This window comes from Sapajus apella, unplaced genomic scaffold (assembly GCF_009761245.1).
Source record: "Sapajus apella isolate SASKATOON/1434 unplaced genomic scaffold, GSC_monkey_1.0 scaffold36, whole genome shotgun sequence".
NCBI lineage: Eukaryota > Metazoa > Chordata > Mammalia > Primates > Cebidae > Sapajus > Sapajus apella.
In genome coordinates, this window is record NW_022436976.1 from 19,120,406 (window position 1) to 19,143,050 (window position 22,645).

Here is a 22,645-nt window from a genome sequence, read left to right on the forward strand (position 1 = left end):
GTTAGGGAAAACTTATTCCTTCCTTTTTGTGAACGTTTACAGAAAGAACTTCTGCAAAATTAACACTTTTGGCCTCTTTTTATACATTATTTAGTCATTCCCAGGAAAAGAGAAGTGACTAATTTGATAAAAGAATTTAGGAGAAGGAATGAAGTTCAGTCACTTCTGGCTGAGTCACTTTTTGCGAAGTCTGTTTACTGGCAGAAAGCATGCAATATGGGCTGTTCTTACCCCTATGGAGGAGGACTGTGCTTGTCTAGCTGTGCCAATTACTGGTTGGTAATTCCTTCCTATATTCTGGAAGGAAGAATTATGTCTGTTTAGTTGCAGCGTTAAGGCTACATTTTCCAATTACGCTTATCAATAATAAAGGTAATATTTGGATCTCCATTTCTCTGATTCTTGCGTCTTTTTCAGTTTTATCCAAAATCAGGCAGGAAAGATGTACACTTTTATTGATCCATAAAATGTTTTTTTTGTTGTTTTTCTTGAGACAGAGTCTCACTCTGACACCCAGGCTGAAGCGCAATGGCATAATCTCTGCTCACTGCAATCTCTGCCTCCCAGGTTCAAGTGATGCTCATGCCTCAGCCTCCCGAGTAGCTGGGATTACAGGCACGTGTCACCACGCCGGGCTAATTTTTGTATTTTTAATAGAGATGGGGTTTCACCATGTTGGCATGGCTGGTCTCAAACAAACTCCTGACCTCAAGCGATCCACCCACCTTGGCCTCCCAAAGTGCTGGGATTACGGGTATGAGCCACCATGCCCGGCATCCAGAAAATCTTAATATTTACATAATATGCATCTAAATTCTTTAGTGTAAGCTGTCTTTAATTATTTAAAAGCTTTATTATGAAATATATACTACAAACAGAAGAGTGTATAACACATATATGTATAGTGTAAAGAAAAATCAATACCATGTACTTACCAGCCAGGATAAGAAATAGAACATCCCCAATTGATTCGAAGCCCCTGGACACTCTCCTATCACAACCCCCTTTCTTCTAGCCACTTCTAACAGAAGTATCCACTCTCCTGACTTTTGGGTTGATTATTACCTTGCTCTTTTAAATCTTCTTTTCTTTTACAGCAGATGCTAATTGTGAACTGCCCATATCTCCTCCACATTACCTCTTAACTAGCCAATCTCCATCTGTCAGCGCTTACATTTTTTTGCTTTTTAACAACTATTTAAGTGTGCATTAGACTGAGAAATGCTAAAAAAAAAAAAAAAAAAAAAGACACAGTTTGGAATGCTTTTTTTCTGATACCAGTTAAAATAAGCTTTCTTTGATATCACATAATTATAAAATTGGGAAGTCACAGTCATTCATTGTTACCCATCTTTTACATAACATTAGGGCATGAATTTTGAGATTTTTTTAAACAGCTTTATTGAGTTATAATTAATATACAAAATTGCACATGTTGATGCATACAGTTTGACAGGTTCAAGATTTTGTTTCTTAATTAAACTTGTTCAGATGAACAAATGTAACTATAGTACCCAAACTAAAATTAGCAGTAATTTGTTATCTGCAAATAAGAAGCAACTTTTAATTATCCAAACATATTATATTGCTTCTTTATAATAGACATATTTATTTATGTAACAATTATTAGTGACCATGTAATAGTATATTCCTATATGCTAAACTTACAAAACTTTCAGTTAAAGGAAAGAAAAAGAAAGTTGAGTAATTCAGTATTCAAAATGTAATTTCCAAGTTCTCTTCATAAACATGGAAAATGTACTTTTTCAATTGAGCAAAATACACTAGGTGTTCTGTGCATGACTTTGTTAGATGGCCTTAAAAATAAGTTCATTAAGATAGAAATATCATTAAGAAATTTGAGTTAACATTCTTACCCATTGAGGCTGGGCATGGTGGCTCACACCTGTAATCTCAGCACTTTGGGAGGCCACGGCAGATGGATCACTTAAGGTCAGGAGATCAAGACCAGCCTGGCCAACATGTTGAAACCCCATCTCTACTTAAAATACAAAAATTAGCCTGGTGTGGTGTGGGTGTCTGTAATCCCAGGTACTTGGGGAGGCTGAGGCAGGAGAATCACTTGAACTCAGGAGGCATAGGCTGCAGTGAGCTGAGATCACACTACTGCACTCCAGCCTGGGCGACAGGGCCAAACTCCATCTTAAAAAAACAAAACAGGGCTGGGCATGGTGGCTCACCCCTGTAATCCCAGCATTTTGGTAGGCCAAGGCGGGTGGATCATGAGGTCAGGAGTTCAAGACTAGCCTGACCAATATGAAACCCTGTCTCTACTAAAAATACAAAAGTTAGCCACTAGCGGTGGCACATGCCTGTAGTCCCAGCTACTCGGGAGGCTGAGGCAGGAGAATCGCTTGAACCCTGGAGGCGGAGATTGCAGTAAGCCAAGATTGCACTCCAGCCTGGACAGCAGAGCAAGACTCCATCTCAAAAAAAAACAGAAACAGAAACAAAAAAAATCTATTCTTACCCATTGAAAACATTGCATTACTAGAGCTCCTCCATTTTGTATTAGGAAAATAATAGCTGTAACAATTAAGTAGCTGTATTTACTAGATCTATATTCTGTTTTGATTTTTAAGGAAAAAATTATTTATTAAATCATCATCCTTTAACTGAAAAATTGGTAAATTTAGCATATTTGAATATATTGTTACATGATCACTGATAAAATAATTGCTGCATAAACATAAATCAGCAGTTAAAGAGACTTGGAGTTTTTAAGTTATTATTTAAAGATAAATAACATTGCCAATATTTGTTTGCAAACCATTGTTATATTTTTGATGATTTGAGTAAATTTAACCTAAACTGTAATTTTAAAAGAGAAGCTAATAACCATACTACTCTACAAGCTTCTTGAGATCAGAGTATCAATTTTCCCAGCAGGTACAATCTTTTCACATAATAGGTATATAGGGAATTTTACTTGATAAAAATGGTATCCGATGCTGGCAAATATCTGTTGACAATGACATATTATGTATTAATCATAAGTCAAGGAACATAAAAATCTTGTTATAACATAGTTGTCCAGATGCATATCACCAAGGCAGCCCTACAAAGACAGACTGATGAGATTATGCAGCACAGGTGTGGGGTAGAGGGGAGGGAGGTGTGATGGTCAGAAAGGATTGTGAAGATAATTTGGAGTTAGCCATAAAGCACTGAAGTGTTTGTAGATACTGATAGTGTGACGACTAAGGCTTTCTTGAGGTGTCCTCATGATGTATTTCTTTGCCATTTCTATCTACTTTCTGTTATACTGTAAAACAGTAGTATTAATAAATAAATAATAGATTCTTTTTAAATTTTTAAATTTCTTTAAAGACAAGCAATTACCATGTTGTCTAGGCTAGAATGCAGTGACAGTTTTCAGGTATGCTCATAATACACTACTGCCTCCAACTCCCGGCCTCAAGTGATCCTCCTGCCTCAGGTGGACCAAGTAGCTGGCATGGGCAACTGCGTCAGGCAACAGTAGATAGTCTTATCTTAGATTTTTCTGTGACTAGTTATGTATAAAGCTAAAATGTTGGAATTTGGTTTAAAACAATTTTTACCTTTCTGTCTCTTTATTTAGGCATAATGTCCACTGCCTGGGATTTGTATGATTCTTACAATGCTATGGAACTTTTAGCTTTATCAGTAAAGCAATCTTCACCTGAGTCAAGTAGTAAAGCAAATGTACTTCCTAAAGATCGGGAGCAAGGATTGGCAGGGAGCACTACAGAAAAAAGTAAGATCTCATTTATTTTAGTTTTTTTGAATGACTTTAACATGGGATTTTTAATAAATTCTTTTTTGGCAGTTACAAAAAATTTTCTTTCTGATGGACCATGAAAAGTACAGCTTTTACTCAGAAATAGCACTGTTACTCTATATCACATGGTCTTGGACTTGACTGAAAAATTTATGTTTTTCTTGGATATCTGTCAAGAATTTTTAGCTTCTCTCTTTCTCTTGTGCACTTTTACTTGTTCTTAAGCTCTCTTTTATACATGTGAGTTCCATCATTTTCTATCTTCCTTTCTTTCAATTAGATTACTTAGGAGAAAAAGAATGTATACTAGCTCTATGACAACTTAAAAATGATTTATACATTAACAGCAGTGGCTCTTAATTTGGGACTATTTTACTTTCCCTGGGGCATTTGGATATCTGGAGATATTCTTGTTTTTCATGACTATGAGTGCATCTGCTAGGGACACTGCAAAAAATCTTTTAGTACACAGGACAGTTCCTATAACAAAGAATTTTCAACCCAAAATATCAGTACCTGTACTGCCACGGTTGAGAAACCCTACATTACAACGTTAGCTTTTAGTATTTTAATTTTTAAGAAAAGATGTTATAATTAAAATCAATACAAAGTTGTAACTTTCCAAATTACTTTGCAATGTGGAAGAATTTTTACAAGTCCAGTTATAAGAAGTTTGTTAAATTCCATTTCTGAATAGTTTATGGTTATCTACTTTCACTTTTCCTATTTTGAAATGTTGTATCTTTTTCTTATAAAATTATATTACTGCATTTAGGGGATGGTCCTCTTTTTAGAATAACTTAAACCTGATACATTTTTTAACATTTTGGCAAATTTTTACAGTTAAATGGGAATGTTTCTACTTTCACTAATTTTGACCCAAAGACAAATGGAATATTTTCAAGTTCAGTAAATCAGTAAGTATAAGTATTTTGAAATAACAAGTTTAAAGAGAAGTAATAATTTCCAGAAAACAATTATCTTATTTATAATTGACTACATGTCCTTAGGAGACTGTAGATCCATGAGATCTTTCAACTTGTTCCTTTTTTAAAATCTCGTTTACTAGTGTCTTTGAACCTTAACTTTCAATAAGTGGCCTATATTCCTTGGTTCTTTAACTGTGCTTACAGTCATGTAGACTATGTTTTACTGAAAGTTGTTTATAATGAAGAATAGTTAACTTTCCCAGAGACCAATGAAGGGGAAAAATAAGTTATTTAGTATTAGTTTTCACTAAAGAAACATTGTTTTTGTTAAATATGAATGTCTATACAATAGGTTTGGTTTTAGGCGCTATCAAAAACTTCTCAGAAGAAGCCAATCTTAGACTGAAAATTACATTGGGACTTTGTATTAGATCTGCCTCTTCTACACCATTAAGGCCACTGGCTTACAAAAATGTGCAAGTGGAAAGTCCCCCACAAGAAATAAATCTCAGTTTGTGAATCTTTCAGAGTATTTGATGTGTGTTTGGGTGTGCTTTTAAAAATCAAAAGGGATAATAAAAGCATATTCAATAACTACAATAGAAAATAAAGATATATTTTATTTTAGTATTATAGCCAGTCAAGGGCATAGGGGAAACTGGAACAAGGAAACGAAAGTTAAAAAATAGGAAAATATAGGAACAAAGCTGATTAATCAGATTTATTGAAAATGTAAAGGAAATTCAGATGAAACTAAGACTAGTCACTTCTAAGATCCTTTTGACTCTGAGATTTTTATAATAGAAACACAAAGAAAAATAGTTAAATATGCTCCATATTTGATTTAAGAGTATTATACAAGTTGCATTTAACCTACTGTTTGTCGTACTCAAAGGGGAAAAAAGTCCAATAATATTTACCTTTCAATGTAAGACCATACCTTAATTGATGAGAAAAATGATTTTTTTCTTCTGAAATAGTGCTTTCTATTAATCAATAGAAAATTGGTTAATAGAATTTTCTAGTATAGTTTTAGATTTACAGAAAAATTGAGCATATAATATTGAGAGATTCATAAAATCATTTCATCTCTCTACTTTCTGTACACAGTGGCCCCTGTGTACAGAAATTAATATTTTGCATTAATGTGGTATATTTGTTATTATTGGTAAACAAATATTGATACATTATTATTAATTAAAATCCATAGCTTACAGTAAGTTCCATTCTTTGTGTTGTATAGTTCTTTGTATTTTAACAAATGCATAACAGCATGTTTCTACCATTACAGTTTTATAAAGCAAAAAATTAATAGTTTCTAAATATCCTGTGTCCCACCTATTCATCATTTCTCCTTTCTCCTGCAAAATATCATTCTCCTTTGATAGTCAATGATATTTTAATTTTTATTGTCTTTATAATTTTGTCTTTTCCAAATTGTCATATAATTGGAGTCCTACAACATGTAGCCTTTTCAGACTGGCTCTTTCTACTAAGATTCCAAGTGTTTGGAGATCTTCCTGTTATCTTTCTATTACTGATTTCTAGTTTGATTCCACTGTGACTGTAAAACACACTATAATTTCTCTTCTTTTAACATGCTATGATTTCTCGTCTTTTAAATTTTTTAAGATTTGTTATTTGGCCTAGGATGTGTATTCTGCTCTTATTAGGTGGAATATTATATAAATGTTAGTTACATCCTTTTAGTTGATGATGTTATTGAATTCATATATACCCTTGCTGATTTTCTATCTCTTTCTTCTATCAACATTTTATTTAACCATTATCTCTCTTTTCAGTTCTAATAATTTCTACTTTACATATTTTATAGCCTCATTGTTTTGCATAAACATTAATTATTGCTATGTCTTCTTGGTGCAATCATAACATAATGTTGCTGTTTGTCCCTGGTAATTTTCTTTGCTCTGAAGTCCACTTTATATGATATTGCTATAGCCCCTCCTGCTTTCTTTTGGTTAATGTTTGCCTACTGTATCTTTTTTTTGTTTACTTTCAACCTATCTATATTGTATATTTGAAGCAAATTTATTGTAGACATCTTATGTTTGAGTCATGTTTTTAAATTCAGTTTCTTTTTTGCTAGTCTTTGGCTCTAAATTGGCATATGTAGACCATTTGTATTTAATTTTTTATTGGCATGTTAGCCTTTAAGTCTGCCGTTGTTTTCTGTTCATTCTGTCTTTGTTTCTCTCTTATCTTCTTCCTGCTTTCTTGCTGCTTCTTCAAACATTTTAATTTACCTGTAATACTTTGAGTTTATTTATGTGCAGCTTTTTTTTATTGTTTACTTTACATATTCCATTATGCATACATAATGGTCCATAGATGTTGACATTTTACCAGTTCAAGCAAAGTGTAGAAACCTTACCTCCCTTTAGATTCCGCCCCATTTATATTTGCATTAAATATTTCTTCTGAGTATTTAGAAAGATTTAGATATATAAACATTTAGTATTTAGACATTTAAAACTATATTAGATGATGTAATAATTTTTGCTTCAACTGTCAAACATAATTAAGAAAACTCAAAAGAAGAAAAAAAGTATATTCTATTTATCCATATTTTCACTCTTTCCATTGTTCTTTTTTCCTTTCAGATGTTCTAAAATTCCTTTCTCATTTTTTCCTGTTTAGAGAACTGCCTTTAGCCATTCTTTAGGGAAGATTTTTTTTTTTTTTTTTTAGACAAATTCTTAGTATTCCTTTATCTGAGAATACAATATCTTAATTTCCTCTTTATTCCTACAGGATAATTCTTATAGGAAAATACACTGGGTATAGAATTTTGGGTTGACCATTCTTTCCACTTAGAGCCCAGAGAATGTGTGCCACTTTCCTCTGGCCTCCAGGGTTTCTAATGAGAAATCTGCTGCTATTCAAATTATTTTCCCACTAAAGACAAGGTGTCATTTCTCTCTTGCTGCTTTCTAGATTTTTTTTTTTTTTTGGCCTTCTGTTCTTAGAAATTTTAATATGATGTGTCTTGGTGTGCATTTCTTTGAATTTCTCTTCATTGTGATTTATTAAGTTTCTTGATATGTTTGTTGTTGTCCTTTGCCAAATTTTGGGAGCTTTCAGCTATTGTTTCTTTAAGTACTTTTTCAGGCCCACCTGGTTTCTCCCATCTTCAGTTGATAATGATATGAATGGTACATATGTTGCTATAGTTGCAGAGGTTCTTGAGACTCTTCTTTTTTTTCAGACTTTTCTCTCTGTTTTAAAGATTGGGTTATTTTCATTTTTCTTTTTTCCAGTTTACTGATTTATTTTTCTTCCATTCTGCTGGTGAGCCCATCCATTCAGTCTTAAATTTTAGTTATGTTTTTCACTCCTAATATTTCCACTTGGTTCTTCTTTTCATTTGCTGAGACTTTCTATTCATTTGCTAAGAGTTTCTATTCCTTTGACGATACTTTCTGTTTTTTTCATTTGTTTCAAGTGTCTTCATAAATACCTGTTGAAGGATTTTTATAATGTTTGCTTTAAACTCTTTGGGCTGGGCGCAGTGGCTCACGCCTGTAATCCTAGCACTTTGGGAGGCCGAAGCGAGCGAATCACCTGAGGTTGGAAGTTTGAGACCAGCCTGACAAACATGGAGAAACCCCGTCTCTACTAAAAATAGAGAATTATCCAGGTGTGGTAGTACATGCCTGTAATTCCAGCTACTCAGGAGGCTGAGGCAGGAGAGTCACTTGAACCCAGGAGGTGGAGGTTGCGGTGAGCCGAGATTGTGCCGTTGCACTTCAGCTGGGCAATAAAAGCAAAACTCCGTTTCAAAGCAAACCCAAAAAACAACAAAAAAAGCTCTTTGTCAGATAATTCGAACATTTATGTTGGTGTATAGGGATTTTTTTCCATCCAAGTTAAGATTTTCTTGGTTCTTGGTATGATGAGTAACTTTCAATTGAAACCTGGACATTTTGGGCATTGTAAGAGTCTGGATGTAAGCTTCCATTTTAGCAGACTTTGTTTGACACTGTTCTGGCAGGGGAAAGTGGAAGTCACTGCCTGATTATTGCCATGTGTGGGGTAGAAGTCCGTATTCACCACTTGACCTCCAATGACCTCAGGGGAAGTGGTGTCTTTATTACTACGGGGCGGTGACAGGAGCTCCGGTTTCCATTGACAACACCATGGCTGGGAGATTATATGAATGCTTCATTAGTGCTACATGTGCAGCGTGCACTGTCACTACAGAGTGGAGGTTGTTCTCTTTATTGCTGGGCAGTAATGAAAGTTTTGACTCTTCACCAGTCCAACTCTGACTACTCCAACAGGCAGAGGGAAATATATTCTGTTACTACTGGATAGGTTGGAATTCCAGGTTCCGCAGCTGGTCTCCATTGACACTGTGGGAAGGGGATCACTATCATTATGTTTGGAGGGGATGAAAGTCTTGCCCGCCTGCTGGACCTTCTCTGACACCATACACAGTGAAAGGTCAGGGACTTGGGATGCCTTGTTCCAACCTGGTGAAGGTGGAAGAATAGGCTCCCACTTGGCCTTTGTCACATGGATGGGGCTACAGTTTTTCCGTGCTTGGCTGGAGTAGAATGGCTGCCATCTAAAAGCCTGCTTTCTTTCAAGGCTATGCTTTTCCTGGTCCTTTGGCTAAAGAGAGGAGGCTTCTTTTGGGGATTTTTTTTTTCTTGCCTGTTTCATCATCAGTACTCCTAGGTGGCTGACTTCTTCACCTCCGTATGTGGAATATATGAGGCAAAAATAATACCCACTCCTTTTCTTCACCTTTCAAAGACTGCTTATGTTTGTTATTTTCTAAAATTTCCAGTGTTTTTAGTTGAATTTAGCAGGAGGAATAGGGAAAAGTATTTTCCCTCCCTCTATAAAGATAAAGAAGCAAGAGTTTCCTTCATTCCATTTTTTAAATCAGAATTTACTAGGTAGTATGGTAGGCAGAACATTAGTCCCCAAACTTGTGCACATCCCTGGAACCTGCAAATATATTACCTAACAATCCAAAAGGAATATTCCAGGTGTGATTACAATAGGGATCTGGATAATAACATTGGGCCCAGTCTAATCACATGGGATACTAAAAAGTAAAAGACCTTTCCCAGCTGTGGTGTGGGAGAGAGATGTGACTACAGAAGAAGGTCAGTGAGAGTGCAATCAATGTTCTGTCTTTGAAGATGAAGGAAAAGTTGTGGTGGCTCCCAGAAACTGAAAATATCAAGGAAACAAATGCTCCTTTAAAACCTTCAGAAAGGAACGAAGCCCTGTCAAATTCTTGGTTTAAGCTCAGTGACATCTGTTATGCCAGTAATCTTCTGAACTGTAAGGTAAATTTTGCATTGTTTTAAACTACTGCGATTTGTTATAGCAGCTTCATCATTTGATGATTGATAGCAGTCATCAAATCAGACGTTTTTCTGAAAACTGATCATCTTACTTCAACTTGAATTTAAAAGAATAAAGACAAAAATTACCTCAGGAGGTTATCATTGCCTATCTTCTGAAAAATAGTATAGTTTTCAATGGTTAAGAATTCCAAAATGAGCTATGTGCATCTTTCATGTGCTTGCTACATAAGATATTCAATAAATATCTATTAAAGTTGTTGAAAACTTGAGGAAAAGATGAAATGTCATTTTAAAAATCTTTAGAATGTGTGAATCATCTATTTGAATATTTTATCATTGTATCATGTTTGTATTTTCTAGGTAGTGAAGCTAGTTCTCTAATGGACATAGAAAATGTAATTCTGGCAAAAATCCATGAAGATGAGGAAGACTTCTCAGATGTAATATTAAAATCTGACAGATTTCATCAGGACTTACTTTTTATGGAACGAGTTCTAATGGGAAATATATTTCAGCCAAAACTTGCAGCTTATCGTCAGCTTCCTGTTTTCAAAGGTATTTTTTTTTTAAAATAAACATGTTTAGCCTGGGTGTGGTCACTTATGCTTATAATCCTAGTACTTTGGGAGGCTAGTACTTTTGGGAGGCTGAATCCTAGTACTTTGGGATTGCTTGGGTCCAGGAGTTCAAGATCGTAGCAAGCTGTGATCATGCCACTGCACTCCAGCCTGGGTGATAGAACAAGACCTTGTCTATTAAAAACAAAAAGAAAAAAAATCATGTTTAGACAAACTCAAATAATTTTAAAAATGTAAGAGTTTTAGTATATATTTCTAAATATAATCTCCAGATTGAGTTGTCATTTTCAGAGTACTTGTTTCTAAAGCTTTCAAGACTAAATGTGCGAGTAGCACTAGAGTCCAGACTAGGATGCCCACAGAAGTAGGCTGTCTCAGATTCAAAACTTACTAAGCATCTATAGCTCTTTGTTCTCCCTTATTCTTGCATTCAATTAGTTATTCATTTTTATAGCATCTCTCATATTCAACCTCTTCCTTTCCATTTTCATTGTTATTTACTAGGTTCTCACTTTTGTTACCACTCCCTAATTCTATTTCAGGAGCATTCTTGCTGATCTCATTGCTACAAATTCCATCTCATATGATCACAGAATATTTTAAAGGATTTTAGAGATTGTCTTAATGAAACTTTAATCATGTAGTTAAAAATACGTGAATGAAGAAAATGAAGGCTATAGAAATTTTGTAAGGTTAATAGTAAGTGCAAAAGCTAGGCATTCAACCAAAGTCTTTTGATCTCAAGTTCCAGTTCGCTTTCTACTATAGCACCCCACTTTGCTGATTTACCCTAAACACAGCATGGCACTTAACCACTCAAAAAACCTTCAATGCCTTCCTATTGCCTAGAATTAATTACAAAGCTCAAAGCATATCTTTCAAAACATATCTGCAATATGACCACAGATTAGTTTGTATTATCATATTGCTTTGGAGACCCTAAAAGTTAGCTATATTTAGACTTATATGGTAATCCTCAAATAAAACCTACATTTTCTACTTTTAGTTGGAATTTGCTTGACAGTCTACCCTTATCCCTACCCCATGTTTGCCTATTGTATTCCCAGCTTTCAAATATGGATTAGGGAAACTTCCTTTATGGAATTCATCATGATTCTTCAAGTCAAAATTAATATGGTTACATTTATTTATTTATTTTTTATTTTTTTTTATTTTTATTTTTTTGAGACAGAGTTTCACTCATGTTACCCAGGCTGGAGTGCAATGGCACGATCTCGGCTCACCACAACCTCCGCCTCCTGGGTTCAGGCAATTCTCCTGCCTCAGCCTCCTGAGTAGCTGGGATTACAGGCACGCACCACCATGCCCAGCTAATTTTTTGTATTTTTAGTAGAGACGGGGTTTCACCATGTTGACCAGGATGGTCTCGATCTCTTGACCTCGTGATCCACCCGCCTCGGCCTCCCAAAGTGCTGGGATTACAGGCTTGAGCCACCGCGCCCGGCCTATGGTTACATTTAAAAAGAAAAAGATTATAGAATAGTGTGTGTGATAAATGGTTGTAAATCTTTTTGCCTGCATACATCTAGAAGAATGTTGAAAAACGGTGTTTCTCCTCTCAGGTTGATATTTCAACATTTTTATTATATATATACAAATTTTTCATCCTGTATTTAAAGAGTTGTAAGGTTGCAATTCACATAGTACTGTATATATTGACATTTATAAAACAAAATGTAAATATAACAATGTAAATGTTACTGTTGGCCCATCACTTCTTTTATCATATCTAAGAAATAAAAATACCATAGCAAATGTTTTAATGAGGTACAATTTATATACAATGAAATATATATTTTAAATTATATTTAGAAATATATTTTGAAAATGTATAAACCCTAGTTACCAATACCTTAATCAAGACAGAAGATATATCTGTTAACCCTAAGAGTTACCTTGTGCTGTTTACCAAGTAAACCTTAAACCCTCCAACCCCCACTGCACACATACACAGGCATTGCTCTGATTTCTGTCAATATAGATTAACTTTCCCTATTCTGGTATGTCATATAAGTAGGTTCATAAAGTAAGTATTCTTTTGAGTCTAGCTTCTTGCATTCAACATTAATATTTTTGAGATTTTCTAGGTTGATGTGTATCTAAGTAGTTCCAAGTAAGGCTCTAGTATATGAACATACCATAATGATCTGTTTATCCATTCACATGTTGAGGGACACTTGAGTATTTTCAGTCTGGGGATATTAACAGTAAAGCTGGTACAAACATTTTCGTGTCAGCCTTTTGGTAGATGTATGTTTTAATTTCTCTCTTGAAAATACCTACAAATGGGATTATTGGGTTATTGGGTAGATATTTAACTTTTTAAGAAACAGTGAAATACTTTTCCAAAGTGGTTATACCATTTTATACTCTCACAACAATGTATAAGAGTTCTACTTGCTCCACATTCTTGGTAACACCTGATGTTGGCAATCCTTTTAGTGTTCTAAAAACTGAGTTCTTGTTTATATGGTTTATTTTGGTCATTTGAATATCTTCTGTTTACCATTTGGTCAAGTCTCCAATTTAAAATTGAGTTGTCTTTTTATTTTTTTAATTCTTCTTCTTCTTCCTCTCCTTCTTCTTCTCCTTCTCCTTCCTCTTCTTCTTCTTCTTCCTCTTGTTTCTTCTTCTTCCTCTTCTTCCTCTGCTTCCTCTTCCTCTTCCTCTTCCTCCTCTTCTTCTTCTTTCTTCTTCTTCTTTCTTCTTTCTTCTTCTGTCACCCAAGCTGGAGTGCAATGGTGCGATCTTGGCTTACTGCAACCTCCACCTCCCGGGTTCCAGTGATTCCTGCCTCAGCCTTCCAAGTAGCTGGGATTACAGGTGCCTGCCACCACACCCGGATAATTTTTGTAGTTTTAGTAGAGACTGGGTTTCCCCTTGTTAGTCAGGCTGGTCTGGAACTCCTGACCTCAGGTGTCACCCTCCTCAGCCTCCCAGAGTGGTGCTGGGATTATAGGGCGTGAGCCACTGCACCTGGCCTGAGTTGTCTTTTAAAAAAATCAAGTTGTAAGAGCTTATTTTTGTATATTCTGGATCCAAACCCTTTGTCAGTTACATATTTTGCAAATATTTACTCTACGGCTTGTCCATTTTTTTTCTCAAAAATATTTTGATGAACAGAAGGTTTTTTTTTATGAAGTCTAATCTATCAGTTTTTTCTTTTATAATTAATTCTTTCCATGAGCTCTCTAACAAATCTTTGCCTGCCCCAAGTTTGAAAATTTGGAGTTCTAGGTTTTCTTATAGAAGCTGTATAGTTTTAGTTTTTATGTTTAGGTTACTATCTATACTGGGTTTTGTTTATTTTTATTTATTTATTTTTTGAGACAGGGTCTCAACCTCTCAACCCAGGCTGGAGGGCAGTGGCCTGATCTCCACTCACCACAACCTCCACCTCCCAGGCTCAAGGGATTCTCCTGCCTCAGCCTCTTGAATAGCTGGGATTACAGGCGCATGCTACTACTGCCCAGCTAATTTTTGTATTTTTAGTAGAGATGGGGTTTCACCATGTTGGCCAGGCTGGTCTTGAACTTCTGAGCCTCAAATGATCCACCTGCCTCGGCCTTCCAAAGTGCTGGGATTACAGGTGTGAGTCACTGTGCCCAGACTATTTTTATTTTTAATAAATTTATTGTATATTTTTAAGGTATACAACATGATGTTATATGATAAATATATATAGTAAAAAGGTCATTATAGTGAAGTACATTAACATATCTATCATATCTGTTTTGAATTAATTTTTCTGAATGGACAAAGGTAAGGTTTAAAGTTTTTTTTTTTTTTCTTTATGAATCTCCAGTTGTTTCAGCACCATTTAAAATAAGAGTTTTTCCCGAATCTGGAATTATAGACATGAGCCACTGTGTCTGGCTCCTTTTCTAGTTGCTTAAAATGGAAAGTTGGATCGTTGATTTCACATTTTTTTCTTGTCTAATACAGGTATTTAATATTTCAAGACTTAGTATAAAGCTACTGTGGTCAAGACAGCATGGTATTGGCAAGAGAACAGACAAAAATATAGAATAGAACAGAATAGCCTAGTAAGAGATCTGCTGAAATATAGTCAACTGATCTTTGACAAAAGAAGAAAGGCAATACTACAGAAAAAAGATAGTCTTTCAATAAATGGTACTAAATGTGAACCTAGACATAGGCTTTATACCTCTCACAAAGATTAGCTCAAATAGATCATAAACCTAAATGTAAAACGCAAAACTACAAAACTCCTAGAAGATAACAGAGGAGAAACACTAGATGACCTTGGGTCTTACAATGACTTTTAAAATACAACACCAAAGGCATGATCCATGGAGAGACATAATTGATAAGCTAGGCCTCATTAAAATTAAAAACTTCTGCTCTGCAAAAGACACTGACAAGAGAATAAGAATACCAGTCACAAACTGAAGACAATATTTTCAAAAGACATTTCTGATAAATTACTGTGATCCAAAACATGCAAAGAACTTTTAAAACCCAATAATAAGAAAACAAGCAACATGATTGACAAATGGGTAAAAGACCTGAAGAGGTACCTCACTGAAGAATTATACATGGCAAAGTAGCATACAGAGAGATACTCAACATCATATTATTTCTTCCTCTTCTCCTTCTCCTTCTCCTCCTCCTTCTCCTCCTCCTTCTCCTCCTCCTCCTCCTTCTTCTTCTGCTTCTTCTTCTCCCTCTTTGTCTTCTTCCTCCTCCCCCTCCTCTTCCTTTTTTTTTTTTTTTTTCTGAGACAGGGTCTTGCGCTTTCACCCAGGCTGGAGTGCAGTGGCATAATCATGGCTGACTGTAGCCTCAGCTTCCCTGGCTCAAGCAGTTCTCCTGCCTCAGCCTCCCGGGTAGCTAAGACCACAGGTATGCACCACCACACCCAGATAATTAAAAAAAAAATTGTAGACATGAGGTCTTGCTTTGTTGCCCAGGTTGGTCTTCAATTTCTGAACTCAAGTTATCCTCCCTCCTTGGTCTTCCAAAGTGCTGGGATTACAGGTATAAGCCACCACACCTGACCTTTCAACATCATATTTCATTAGGGAATTGCAAATTAAAACAACAATGAGGTATCACTACAACCTGTTAGAATGGGCAAATCCAAAACACTGACAGCACTCAAAGCTGGTGAAGATGTGGAACAACAAGAAGTCTCATTCATGCTGATGAGAATGCACAATGGTATATCCACTTTGGAAGATAATTTGGCAATTTCTTATAAAACTAAACATACTCTTGTCTGGGCATGGTGATTCACCATGACGGTTGCCAGCACTTTGGGAGGCTGAAGTGGGCAGACCACTTGAGTTCGAGAACAGCCTGGCCAACATAGCGAAACCCCGTCTACTAAAAATTAGCTGGGCATGGTGGCGGGTGCCTGTCGTTCCAGATGCTCAGGAGGCTGAGGCACAAGAATTACTTGAACCCAGGAGGTGGAGGTTGCAGTGAGTCGAGATGGTGCCACTGCACTCCAACCTGGGCAACAGAGAGAGACTCTGTCTCAAAAAACAAAAACAAAAACAACCCCCACCCCCACACACAAACCTAAACATACTCTTACCATACAATTTAGTAATCACTCACTCCTGACAATTAACTAAATGAACTGAAAATTGTGCCCACACCAAACCTGCACATGGGTATTTATAGCAGTTTTACTCATAATTGCCCAAACTTATAAAGCAACCAAGATGCCCTTCATCTAGGTGAAGGGTTTTCAGTAGGTGAATGGATAAATAAACTATGATACATTGAGACAATGGAGTATTACTTGTCACTAAGTTATCAATCCAGAAAAGACCTGGAGGAAATTTGAATGCATATTACTCTGCAAATGATGCAAATTTGAAAGGCCACATACTGTATGGTTCCAGCTATTTGGGAAAAGGCAAAATATGGAGACAGTCAAATGATCAGTGGTTTCCAGGGACAAGGGACCAGAGAGGGATAAACAAAATTTTAAATTTTAAAAAGAAGATTTTTAGGGCAGTGAAACTATTCTGTATGGTACTATAATGGCAGATCCATGTCATTCTATGTTTGTCAAAACCTATAGAATATATAATACCAAGAGTGAACCCTAATGTAAACTATGGACTTTGAGTGATAATGATAGTAAACCAGAAGCAATAGCACATTCCTGGAGGGACTTCAGAGATTAGAGCCACTGTCAAGGACTTGAAATATGCAGGGATGTTGATACCCACCACATTTCTCATTCAACTCACATATGTGACGTGTGGAAAACAGATGGATCTTGACCAAATGCAGTGACTCATGTCTGTAATCCCAGCAGTTTGGGAAGCTGAGGCAGGAGAATTGCTTGAGGCCAGGAGTTCAAGACCAGCCTGGGCAATACAGTAAGACCCCCCCATCTCTAAATATTGAAAATAAATAAATAAATTTAAAAACAGGTGGATCTTGGAGAATGACAGTGGATTATTATTATTATAAGCTTAACCAGGTGGTGACTCTGATTGCAACTGTTGTTCCATATGAGGTTTGTTAAGGGAATTAAGACATCTCCCTTGTACCTGGTGCATAGCTATTGACAAGACAAATGCTTTTTTTCCCTCTGCAATGTCTGTTGGTAGAAAACAACCAGAAGCCATTTGCTTTTAGCTGGTGGGGCCAGCAATATACATTCACTTTCCTACTTCAGGGGTATATCAATTCTTCAGCCCTGTGTCATAATTTAGTCTGCAGGCCTCTTTCCCTTCAGCAAGATGACACACTAGCACATTAAATGGATGATAGGCTGACTGAACTTAGTAAACAGGAAGTAGACTTTAGTAAGACATTTGCCTGTCAGAGAGTAGGAAGTAAATCTGACAGAAATTCAGGGGACTTCTACCTGAGTGAAGTTTCTGGGTGTCCTGTGTGTGGTATGGGATATGTTCACCTGTATCTTCTAATGTGAAGGATTAGTTGTTATACCTGGCACCTTTTACAGCCAAAAAGGAAGCACAGTGCTTAGTGAGTCTCTTTACTGTTAGAGACAACATATATGCCATTTGGATGTGCTACACTGGCCCATTTACTCCATAAACAGAAAAGCTGCTGGCTTTGGGTAGAAACCCAGAACGGCAGAAGACTCTGCCATAGGTCCAGGCTGCCCTTCACGGTGCCCTGCCGCTTGCACCATATGATCCAGCAGATCTGATGGTGCTTGAAGTGTCAGTGGTATGCTGTTTGGAGCCTTTGGCAGGTCCCTATAGATGTAGAGGATAATGATCTTTTTATTTGATTAAACTTTAGAACCTGAACCTGAAGAGCCTGAAGACTTTTTAGAAAATGCAAAACATGAAGAGGTAGAGGAAGAACCTAAGAAGGAAGAGGAAGAAGAAATAGAAATAGACGCAGAAGAATCAACAATACTAGCCAACTTGGAACGACTTTGGTCTTTTTCCTGTGAATTAACCAAAGGCCTCAATGTGAGCAGCCTTGCCTGGAATAAAACAAATCCAGTAAGTTATCAAACATTTGAACAATTCTGTTTCTAGCATTGAAGGGAAATTATCAAGTTTGAATAATGAAGAATTGTTTTCCTTAGATATGGGGTAAGGAATTTAAATTTACCATAACTCCTAAAACAAGTTCCAGTTTAAAAAGGGGGAAATGCAAATAGTTACAATAATGTTTTTCTCTTTTAATATAGTAAACATTTAATATGCAAAACGTTACCATTTTTATTTTAGGGGATCTACTTGAGACATGGCATTCTTTGAATTCATGTTAGATATGGAGAACTAAACTAGAAGATCGGTTGATTTATTTTAACGTATACCAAAACTCATGTGCCCAAATTTGTATCAACCTCAAAATAGTTATACTTGGAAGTGTATACTTAATCTAGTGACCCTACAAGTGTGCAAAATAATTTCGAGATTCCTTAAAATACTGTTACCACTGATATTAGCAAGTGCTTAAACAGCACTTAGTATGTAGCAGGCACTATTGTGTTTTAACTGTACTAACACATCAACCCTATGAAATAGATACTATTATTTTTCTCATTATGTCAAGAGGAAACAGACGCACAAAAAGCATAAATAATTTGCCCAAAGTTACACAACTAGTAAGTGAAACAGCCAGAATTCAAATGTAGACATCTGGCTCCACAGTTCTTGCTCTTAGCTACTGCACTGACAAAAGTCATCTTGAGGCAAATAAGATGAATTGTCAAGTTGGGGAATTATATGTTTGCTTGTAAAAAAGAAATAATTATAGAGTGATGAGACTAATTTTCTTCTGCGGTTTATAAACTGATTCTGAAGGTATTTCCGAGTCAACAATTCCAAAAATTTTTCAGGTAATGGCAGGATCTTCAGAATACATATTTAACATATCATTGAAGCAGTCAAAACCAATTTATTTAAATTATATTGTAGTTTGTATGGTTAAGAATTAGCCTTACTATTTTATTTCCACATCTTATCAGGTGCTATGTGCAAACATGACAGTTGTCAGTTATTAAAAAACAGAAAGTCTATAATCATTTCCATTGAAACCTAAATAACACGTTATGTGTATTATTTCATAACAAAATTAAGTACTTTTATTATCAATTTGTCTTTATAAAACTATATTTGGGACTGCATGGCTGATTAGTGGAAATAATTTTAATTAATTATTTAATTAATTTTTTGGAGAATTGGGGGTCTTGTTTTGTTGCTGAGGCTGGTCTTGAACTCCTGGTTTCTAATGATCCCCCCACCTTGGCCTCCCAAAGTTCTGGGATTATGAGTGTGAGCTACCAGCCTGGCCTGTAAATAGGATTTAATAAATCAGTAATAAAGATATGTGAAACATTTTTAGAAACTGAATATACTAGCATTTTAAAAATTAATGCATTGCTATGGAGATTAATTTAAATCATTTTGAATGAAGCTAAATATAAACATATTACAGATGGAATCTATAATATTTATTAATTCATTGTATCAATATTTATTGAACATCAACTCTGTGCCTGGCACACTGTTAAGGCACTAGAGATACAGTAGTAATGAAGTTATACATAGATCCTGTCTGTATAATAGTTTCCAATGTGCTACGATTAGGAAAAGAAACAGTGCTGTGGGAACACATATGAGAAGCTCTTGAATGTTTCTTAGAGAAAGTAATGCCTCTGCAGAGTCTAGAAGAGATAAATAGGGATTTGTCTTTGTCAGTGTGAAAAGGGTAGTAGTGAAGAGTGTTTTTAAGACAGAGGGTATTGTGGAGAGATTATGTTGGCGTGAAAATAAGGTGATGATAAGAAAATATAATATTGTAAAATTAAATGTATTCTGGTTACAAAGCAGAGGGGATTTGTTCAGTTATTAAACTTTTGCCCATTTGTATCTACATATGCAGTTCTTGAAATAACCTCCTGTATTAGGCAGCTCATGCTGCCGTAACAAAATATTACAGACTATGTGGCTTAAACAACAGAAATTTATTTTCTCATAAATCTGGAGGCTGGAAAGTCTAAGATCCAAGGGCTACTGATTCAGTTTCTGGTGAGAGCTCTCTTCCTGGCTTGCAGTGGCTGCCTTTTCACTGTGTCCTCACGTGGCAGAGAGAGACCTCTGGTGTATTTTTCTCTTTTTTTTTTTTTTTTTTTTGAGACGGAGTTTTGCTCTTGTTACCCAGGCTGGAGTGCAGTGGTGCGATCTCCACTCACTGCAACCTCCGCCTCCCGGGTTCAAGCAATTCTCCTGCCTCAGCTTCCTGAGTAGCTGGGACTACAGGCACGCACCACCATGCCCAGCTAATTTTTGTATTTTTAGTAGAGACGGGGTTTCAGCATGTTGACCAGGATGGTCTCGATCTCTTGACCTCGTGATCTACCCCCCTTGGCCTCCCAAAGTGCTGGGATTCTCTTTTTATAAAGTCACCAATCCTGTCACATTAGGACTCCATCCTTATTACCTCGTTTAACCTCGAATTCCTCCTAAAACCTTTATCTCCACATACAATCATATTGGAGGCTAGGCCTTCAACATATGAATTTTAAGAAGACACAATTCAGTCTATGGCACCTACTTTCAACTTAGGTGTCCTTTATTTTACATTTGAAATAATTATGTCATCCTCAATAACTCAAAAGATATTATAATCTGTTAATACAATCTCAGAACACTACCTCAATATGTAAAAGAACTTGTTAGCAATTGGTTATTTTTAGGTGCTTATCTTTTAGTCTGCAAATGAGAAGCATTACACTGATTAATTTTTTTGCTTAGAAATATGGAGGTACAGAATATAAACAGATGATACACTGGCATTTTTCCTCTTAGTTGAAATGTCTTACTACTATTTTTAACACAGCTTATTAATATATATCTTTATACATTTACCAATATTTTTATGCTCTCTTCTCTTATTTTTAAATGTATTTTTTTGATTTTCAGGATCTCTTGGCTGTTGGATATGGGAACTTTGGATTTAAAGAGCAAAAAAGAGGATTGGCTTGCTGTTGGTCAATAAAGAATCCCATGGTAACCCAGACAAAAACAAGAAGCATTTTTATTTGGCTAACTGTTGACGAAATCCTCATAAAGCATATAAAGACATGTAATAATTAAAGTCTAGAAAATTTTATCAGTTGAGACTTTTTTTTGGTTTAACTTCATAGCAATTAAAATTTATTCTTGTTGACATAGGGTAAAGATAATTCATTTATTCATTCAGTCAATATTTATTGAACATGTACTATATGCCATTATATGTGATGATGCAGAGTTTAACCATTATTGATTTTCACAGCTAATTATAAAGAAAAATGAATCTGTAAATGAAAATCTTTTGAAAATTATGTTTTTAAAAATACTTGGTTGTTTCTTAATATATGAATACCTCCTTATCACCTGTTATTCTCAATAGATATAAAATAAATTAATATGACCTTCTTACTGTCATACATTTTTCGAAGAGAATGAATAAGAATTATAGTAGTATTTTTGCTAAACAGCCCTAGTCAATCTGTTACTTTAAAGTTTTACATTTAGTTTTAATTCACAACTGAAATGCAAAGTGGAAAACTTAGAGAAGGGTGAAAAGAGCATATAAAAATGACTAAAATTTTTATAAATAGCTCTACTCTGTAACATATGTAACAATGTTTGAATAAACTTAGCTACATCTCATATAAATCTGGGTTTATATAGCATGAAAGAACAGAAGAAGCAATTTTAAATGTGGAGGGATTGACATTGGATTCATCACCAGTAGTTTGTCTTCTTTTTTATGTAGGTGGTTAAAAACAGGAAAGGATTTAAATTACACATTAAAACAAAACAAACTCTTCATGGGGTTGTAGAAAAGAGTAACTTGGGAGTTTTGGAACTTTTTCTGTTCATTCTTTAGATTAGATAACCCAATCATCCAAAACAAATACTAGAAGACACTATACCAGAAGACAGAAACAAATACCAGAAGATATATGCTAGATGATTAGTTTTTTGTTTCCATAAGAAGGTAGACATGTGATGGTAATACTAATCCTGCTGAAAGATTACCAAAATATAATTATTATAGAAGCCTGTGCTGTACTTTTCCTTCCCCCCTTCCTTCCTTCCTTCCTTCCTTCCTTCCTTCCTTCCTTCCTTCCTTCCTTCCTTCCTTCCTTCCTTCCTTCCTTCCTTCTTTTTTCTTTCTTTTCTTTCTTTCTGAGATTGGGGTCTTGTTATGTTGCCCAGGCTAATCTCAAACTGCTGGTCTCAAGTGATTCTCTCACCTCAGCCTCCCTAGTAGCTAGGATTACAGGAGTGAGCCATCATGCTCAACATGCTATTTATTTCTTAAAGCCATTGAGTGCTGAGGTTTCATTGTTGTATCAAAGGAAATGACCAAGTGAGGTTTTATTCTCTTCTATACCAGAAATTAGGAAGACAGAAGTAACTGAAGTGGGTTAACTATTCTCACATACACACTGCTACCAGACTAAATCTCAGTCACCATTATATTCTGCCTTACTGTGGTCTACAAAAACAAGTTGAA

At 35.6% G+C, this 22,645-nt stretch overlaps 1 protein-coding gene across 1 annotated transcript in view; it reads left to right on the forward strand.

The window, feature by feature from the left end:
- WDR78 (WD repeat domain 78) overlaps positions 1–22,645 on the forward strand; it is a 95,643-nt gene that overhangs the window by 51,563 nt on the left and 21,435 nt on the right. The window contains 4 exon segments of the mRNA XM_032296655.1: positions 3,605–3,760; positions 10,419–10,613; positions 17,918–18,126; positions 21,058–21,144. Of these exon segments, the coding sequence (XP_032152546.1) occupies positions 3,605–3,760; positions 10,419–10,613; positions 17,918–18,126; positions 21,058–21,144 (647 nt within the window).